Consider the following 7,431-nt stretch of genomic DNA (forward strand, 5'->3'; position numbering starts at 1 on the left):
GGTGCAGCTGCTAGCCCTGAAGAGACAGTTGTAAGATCCCTGGGAGGGCTGGCAGAGCCCACCATGCGACAAGCGGCTACAGTTTCCCACGAGCCGGAGGGCAAGCGCCCTGCAGCTGGTGGTGGTGGTGGTGGTGGTGGTGGTGGTGGTGGGTAACAGACACATAAACACAAAAATAGGCATAAAGCTAAAATATTTATTACAAGAGAGAGAGAGAGAGAGAGAGAGAGAGAGAGAGAGAGAGAGAGAGAGAGAGAGAGAGAAGGAGAGGAGAGACAAAGCCCTGTGTGTACACCGGGAGAGAACAGGAGAGAGAGAGAGAGATGGCAGCCGAGGTCAGAGGTAGAAAAGAAGTGGGCGTGGCTAGGGCAGGGACTGAAACGTTCTGTATGTTTATAAATAAAACTTTCCTCTCGAACCTTGAACTTCTGCCTCTGGTTTTGGTCACAGCGACAAGGAAGTAGCCAATATAGATCCCTTTTAGTAGGGATTTGAGACAGTGTCTTCTGCCTTAATTAGGGCTGGTTTTGAATAAACTTATTTTCTTCCACCAACTTCTGTCTCCGGTGTCCTCTGTGGTGTGGTGGGAAGTGTGGATCTCAGATTCTGATAACCAAAAGATGAGCAAAAAGTTTAAATAGTTCCTTTAAAAAGAAGCCGGTGGATTCCTTTGCTCTCTGTCTATGGAAGAAATAACAACGCTGACCAAACAGAGGCAAGCAATCACCATTAGATCAGGGGTGCCTCTCCTGCTGGAAGCTGGAAAAACAAAAAAAGACACAACTCAGAGATGGGTTAGATGGGGGAGATTTTTAAACATTTTTAAGCAAGATGTAGTGACTTGGGTGCCAGAAGCAGGCGGTTCTCTGAGTTCAAGGCCAGCTTGGTCTACAAAAAGAGTTCCAGGACAGCCAGAGCTGTATAGTGAGGCATTGCCTCAAAATAAATCTCTCTCTCTCTCTCTCTCTCTCTCTCTCTCTCTCTCTCTCTCCTCTCTCTCTCTCTCTCTCACACACACACACACACACACATACACACACACGCACACACACACACACTCACATCTGAGATTGGGTCTCACTCTGTACGTAGTTCTGGCTGGTCTGAAACTTGATAAGTAGCTACCATCTCACAGAGATCCACCTGCTTCTGCCTCCTGTGGAAAGTTTGCTTTATTTTGAAACACGTGTGTGTGCACGCATGTGTGTTTGTGTGGAAGTGTGCACACTGTAATGCAGGTGCCCATACAGGTGGTTGTGAACCACAAGCAATGTGTGCTGGGAACTGAACTGCATTCTTCTGACAGAGTGGCAGCCCTCTTTGCTGCTAAACCTTCTTCCCAGCCCCAGCTGCAGAGAATTTTCTTTGGGAAAGAGCCCATTTCTTCCTTATTCATTGATGTAACACAGTGACTTCCTAATGGCAACATCTGAAGTCAGTTACTTTTAAAAACTAAACTCAAAACAACTCTCCATTATGATTTGAGCATAAATGCCTCAAGGCAATGTCTTCTTAACACTCTGCTGCTGGTGCTGATTTGGAAGGTATGCAAACCCTTAGGAAGTACAGCCTTGCTGGAGGAATTTCTCTCTGGGGACTGGTCTTTGAGTTTTATAACTTGGCCCTATTTTGTCTGTTTTGCATTTCCTGTGCACTTAGTGAGAAGCTGCGGTATACTCCTGCCTTAGCGCCTTCTACACTGTGGAGGACTGCGTTTCTGTACCGGGAGTTATGGTGGTCAGACGCTTAAAAGAAACCCCACACTAGCTCAGAAATAAGAAATAGGCATTTATTAAGGGGTAAACTCACAAATCAGAATTCTCCGCTTGACCGGTTGAATCACACGACCCAAAGGAGCAGCCGACTGGGCACGGAGCAAGGGGAATAAGAGAGAAGGGGTACACACACACTTGGCTTCCCCGTAAACAGTAAAAGAGGCCATGCCCCAGTATGCAGGTTAATACAAGCTGTAATACTTCCTACAGTACCTCCCCTTTTTCTTTATCTAAGGGGAGCTCACCAGGGCCAGCTGGACTGGAACTGAACGAGCATGTGATCAAACTGGACCCTCTGAATTTGGCTGACAATGGGGGCTGATTGAGAAACCAATGATAATGACACTGGGACTTGTTTCTACTGCATGTACTGGCTTTTTGGGATCCTAGTCTGTTTGGATGCACACCTTCCTAAGCCTGGATGGAGGGGAGAGGACCTTGGACTTCCCACAGGGCAGGGCACCCTGCCCTCTCTTAGGACTGGAGGGTGAGGGGGGGTGAGGGGGGAGTGAGAGGGAAATGGGAGGAGTTGGAAATTTCGAATGGTATTATTTATAGAGAAAAAAATTTTAAAATAAAAAGAGAGTTCTAAGCCTAATACAAAATCATATACAATAAGAACAAATATCCTATTCTAACTAGCTTAAGTCTTTTTTTTTTTTTTTGGTTTTTCGAGACCTTGTATAATAAATAACTTGGCCAAGTCATGAGAGGAAAGTAACTATTCTTATTTAGTTTTCAACCCCATCAAAGATCAGAGAAGGGAAACAATATTACTTGAGTAAACAGGAAGTGCAATCGAGCAACTTCCAAAATGTGCAACAAATGACAGAGACAACTAGCTACCTGGGCAATCACCCAAAGTCTCATTTGCAATGTTGAAGCAACCAACTTTGGCTAAGGCCTAACGTAACTGACATACCATTTTCAAAGGCAAGAAACTTTTCAAAACTCTTATCCTGTCTTGTCAGGATTTGACAGTCCTGTTGCTCAACATTCTTCTGTGTCTGTCTCTGTCCTTACAGTTAATCTCTCTAAAGCATATATTTATACCATTAGGCTGCTATCTCTCTTCCACATGCAAAGGACTTCCCAGGTTCTTGCTTTTGCTTGAGTGGGTAAGACACCTAAGTCCTGTCATGTCATTTTCACAAGCAAACACTGTTTCCATTTCATAAGCAGTGTAACCAGCCCAGGGCTCACGCGTCGTCACAAGGCCTCATAGCTGCTGACATGCTCTGACTCCAGAGTCTATTTGCTTTTTAACCCCCCCCCCCCCCAGGTTATATTCAATTCTTTTAGACCTGGTCTCAGGCTAGAGCTCACTATGTAGTCCGGACCGGCTTTGAACTTGCAGCAGTCCTCTGTGGAACATTCCTTTATACTGTGTGAACATGTGTCACTGTGATTAGTTCAATAAAGAAGCTGACTGGCCAATAGCTGGGCAGGATAAGTTTCGGTGGGAGAACCAGACTAAGGACCCTGGGGAGAAGAGGGGTGGGTGGAGACAGAGGCGTTGCCAGCCAGACACAGAGAGGAAACAGGAGGTGCAAGATGAAAGAGAGGTAAAGCCACATGGCAGAATGTAGATTAACACAAATGGGTTAGTTAGAGTTGTAAGTGCTAGTCAGTAATAAGCCTGAGCTCTAGACCAACCATTCATAATTAATAATAGTCTTGGTGTAGTTATTTGGGAGCAGCTTCCAGGACACAGAGAAACTGCCTACGATCCTCCTGCCTCAGCCTCCGCTAGTGCCAAGATTACAATCATAAGACATTAAAAGCAGCTCTAAATTATTTGTTCTTTTACCCATTTCCCCGAGACAGTCACTCTACATCAAGGCCGGTGAACTGAAGTCCAGAGAAAAACGAAACAAGGAAGAACAGTCACGGAACTAGATGTTGGAGCTCTTCCCGTGGCAGAGGGCCTGTGAAGAGCCTTCCCCACACTGCCATTTCCTTCTCACCAGCATCTCATGGGGTCAGTGTTAGCAATGGCTTCCCGTTTACATACTCAGCAACAGGTGTGGAGACCACGCCACTCCCCCAAGACCACGCTACACCCCCCCCCAAGACCACGACACTATTGTTCTCCACTGGCAAAGGTCACAGGTAAAACTAAGCTGCTACAAACAGCTGGCTGTGTTTTTCTAGAAGCATACCAAGAATTTTGGTGATTTGAAATATTTTGACATAAATCCTTCTTTGTAAAAACCAGTGATAAAGAGCAGATTGTGTATTGTGTGGTGTAGTGTGTGTGTGTGTGTGTGTGTGTGTGTGCCACATGTTGTTTTACTGAAAGGAATTACTTAAGGGAGAAAAACAAATTAAACATTCTGCTGGCATAGTTTGACTCTTTTAATAAACATGAAAATGTTACTATGGCAAGTAGTGTAGATCATGTGAGGGGCAACAAAGTAACTACAAGGGAGGCAGGCTAGTTTAGAATAACCTAATTTTTCTTTTTATGTATTTTCTCCCTTGAATCTGTTTTGTTACCAGTTTGAGCCCTTGGCTTATTTTTGAATGTTCAGGTCCTTGGTTCTTTGGATTTGGGTTTCAAGTTCACAAAACTAAAGGGGTTTATTTTGACATAAACTAAAAGACTGGGAAAGTTACGTTTTCTAATATACTATTTCTCACTGAGACAAAGATAGTATCCTAACTGGTTAATTTTAACTGTCTGTTTTTGTTATTGTTGTTTTGTTTTTTTTTGTTTGTTGTTTTTTGAGACAAGGTCTCAGGCTGGCCTCAGACTCCCTAGATTAACTAGGACTGACTTTGAACTCCCAGTCCTAACTCTTCTTCCCAAACCCTGGGTCAGAGGCATGTGCCACCCTGTCATACTGAGTGCTGTCTTTTAAAGAATCCATCTCTTGAGTTACAGGTGAAGAGGGGGGGGCAGGCTGACCTGGCTCATAGGGGCTTCGGGAATACGCACTAGAGTGTGGCCTTTGCTCTGGAAAGATAATGTAAGAATGAGAACCGGTCTTAGGAGAGGATCTGAGTTTCCTGAGGAGTTAGATGCCAGTATTCCAGAACATCCATGAGTTCCCTAGATAGACCATAGTGGGAGAAGTCAGCCATAGCTCTAGCAGCAGGTTGCTTGTTGGTTCTCAGCCACCTGGCTAGCTTAGACCCGAAATAATCACACAGAAACTGTATTAAATAAACCACGGCTTGGTCCATTAGCTCTAGCTTCTTATTAGCTAACTCACACATTAATTTAACCCATTTCTATTAATCCGTGTATCGCCACATGGCAGTGGCTTACCAGGTAATGTTCCCAGCGTCTATCTCAGATCTGGGGAGAATGCACTGACCCTACTTAGGAAAGGAACTGCCATGAAAAAAAAAATCTATGGCACTAAGATAGGTGTGTTGGTACATGCCTGTAATACCAGAAACACATGGTGGGTGGTACATGTCTGTAATACCAGCACTTGGGAGGCAAAGGCAAGAGGGTCAGGAGCTTGGATGGATACTAAGTTCTAGAGTAGCCTGAGACCTCATCTAAGAAGAAAAGAAAATAATTGGTAGTGCCCCTTTCTTCCCAGGGTTCATGTATAGATATAGTTTCCAGAAGTTGGGATAATTAGAACACTATCTGAATGAGCACAAATGGCTCAAGGGAAGTTTCTTAAGACATCAAGAGCATCTCCTACTATGGTAGTGGCTGAAAAATGAAAGAAAACCACTGCAGGGTTCAACTGAGAACATCCTGAAGGCAATTACGGTTTTCCCATCAATCAAGATGAGTATGTGCTGACTGTGTCCAACCCAGAGCGTCCAACAGCTCTGTCCTCAGCTAATGTGAAGGTCGGCAGCCAGACTGTGGCAGACGAGGCTTGGGGAGGGCCTCAGAGAACCACCAGGCTGGCCGGTGTCCTCTTCACCTTCCTGCAGAGCCCATGCTCAAAGGAAGAAAAGCCCTTCCTGCAGCAAGCGCTTGGGTCTCTCCTTTTCCCCTTCCAGACACTTCATAGTTGGGCCAGCTGGGAGGAGTCCAGATGCTAGTGCCAGCTCTTGGCTCACATGTCTTTCCCCTTTTCAGTTTATGGGGAAAAAAAAGTCACCTAGCATGAAGCCCCCCACCCCCTGGAGGCTATAAAGCTTGGAATTAACATTTTTTTTTAAAGAAATTTGTTTACATTACAAAAGAAATGGTTATGCACAGCTATGTTTGACTACAGCTCCTTTCATTTGACCAAGAGTTGCACTTTTGATCATAATCTTTTTTTAGGTCTTCAGGATCCGAACTGTTTCTAGCCTGTGACTTATAGGGTGACTCAGGTACCAGAACTTGTAACACGATTGAATAAAACTCAGAGACAGATACTGGATTCAACCTGAAGGTCAGAAAAACAAAACAGCCAGCCACAGGCTCTTACCTCTACCTCAGTCTGAAATGGCAATCCTGCCTCCAGGAATCCTCAGAATGAGACTGTGTCTAAGAGCTGTCTCCTCCTGTTTTATATTCCTCTCTAGGGCTGGGATTAAAGGAGTGTACCACTACTGCCCGGTTTCTATAGCAAACTAGTGTGGCTACTGGGATTAAAGGTGTGTGTCACCACTGCCTGGTCTGTAAGGCTGACCAGTGGGGCTGTTTTACTCGCTGATCTTCAGTCAAGCTTTTTTTATTAAAATACAAATGAAATCTCACTATAAGAACTACCTCCAGCCTAGTGACTTATATGGTGACCGGGAGATAGAAAGAAGGTTCACCCCTCCACCACTGTCCACACACTCAGCAAGAGGGGGCTGACCTGTCTGTCTGGGGACTAAAGTTTACAGGTAACTCCGATTTACCGTTTATCGTCTGCTAAGGAATGTTTAAGTAATTCAGCATCTTAGTTTACTGCTCATTATATAGGTTTTTTTCTCTCTTTTTACTTGAGTGCTGGGGAATTGAACTTAGGGCTTCAAGCATGCGATATACCCACTCTGGCTTTGGTGCTCGTCTTGTAGAAGAGAAACTTAAAGAGATTCAGCTGCTTGGTCAAGGACATCTAGCTAATGAGTGGAAGAGGTGGTTATGGAGCCAAGCAAGTGGATCTGGGGTCAAGTTGCCCAGCTCCCTGCCTAGCTCTTGAATACCTGGTTCTCCAGGCCCTGTCCACAGAGGGCAACGAAAGGGCATTGATTTTCATAAGTATGTTATGGTTTCAGATGTTCACTGAAGACAACCAAACACCCAGTGTCTGATACTGTATATGGCTATCACAGCTAAGTCTTGACTCAAGGTTGAGCTAAAGTTGTGTTTAAGTGGTTTCATTATGGGAGAGCAGTGCAGTGTGTGTGTGTGTGTGTGTGTGTGTGTGTGTGTGTGTGTGTGTGTGTGTGTGAGAGAGAGAGAGAGAGAGAGAGAGAGAGAGAGAGAGAGAAGGAGGAGGAGGAGGAGGAGGAGGGGGTCCAAGAATCTTTCCTTCTTCTCTTTCTCAGTGTCATCTGTGTTTTATAGTACTCGGTATCAGACACAGGCCCTTGTGCTCGCTGAGCAAGTGGTCTCCCACTGAGTGACATCCTGGGATTTGTTCTGGAACACCTTTCTTTAAAGTTGACAGAATGGCAGCATATATTTCCCCAATCTCCTATTTGTGTTTCAAGTTCTTCCCTTCCCTTCCCTTCCCTTCCCTTCCCTTCCCTTCCCTTCCCT

General features: G+C 45.0%; 1 protein-coding gene across 1 annotated transcript in view; it reads right to left on the reverse strand.

Annotated features, from left to right (window-relative positions):
- Window positions 1–446: 446 nt before the first annotated feature.
- The window catches only part of Art4 (ADP-ribosyltransferase 4 (Dombrock blood group)), a 14,048-nt gene continuing 7,063 nt past the window's right edge, over window positions 447–7,431 (reverse strand). Inside the window, exon 3 of the mRNA XM_005364526.1 lies at window positions 447–759. Within this exon, the coding sequence (XP_005364583.1) occupies window positions 647–759 (113 nt within the window). The 3' untranslated portion in view covers window positions 447–646. The remainder of the gene's footprint in view (window positions 760–7,431) is intronic.

This window comes from Microtus ochrogaster (genome assembly GCF_000317375.1).
Source record: "Microtus ochrogaster isolate Prairie Vole_2 chromosome 14 unlocalized genomic scaffold, MicOch1.0 chr14_random_2, whole genome shotgun sequence".
In the NCBI taxonomy this organism is placed as follows: Eukaryota; Metazoa; Chordata; class Mammalia; order Rodentia; family Cricetidae; genus Microtus; species Microtus ochrogaster.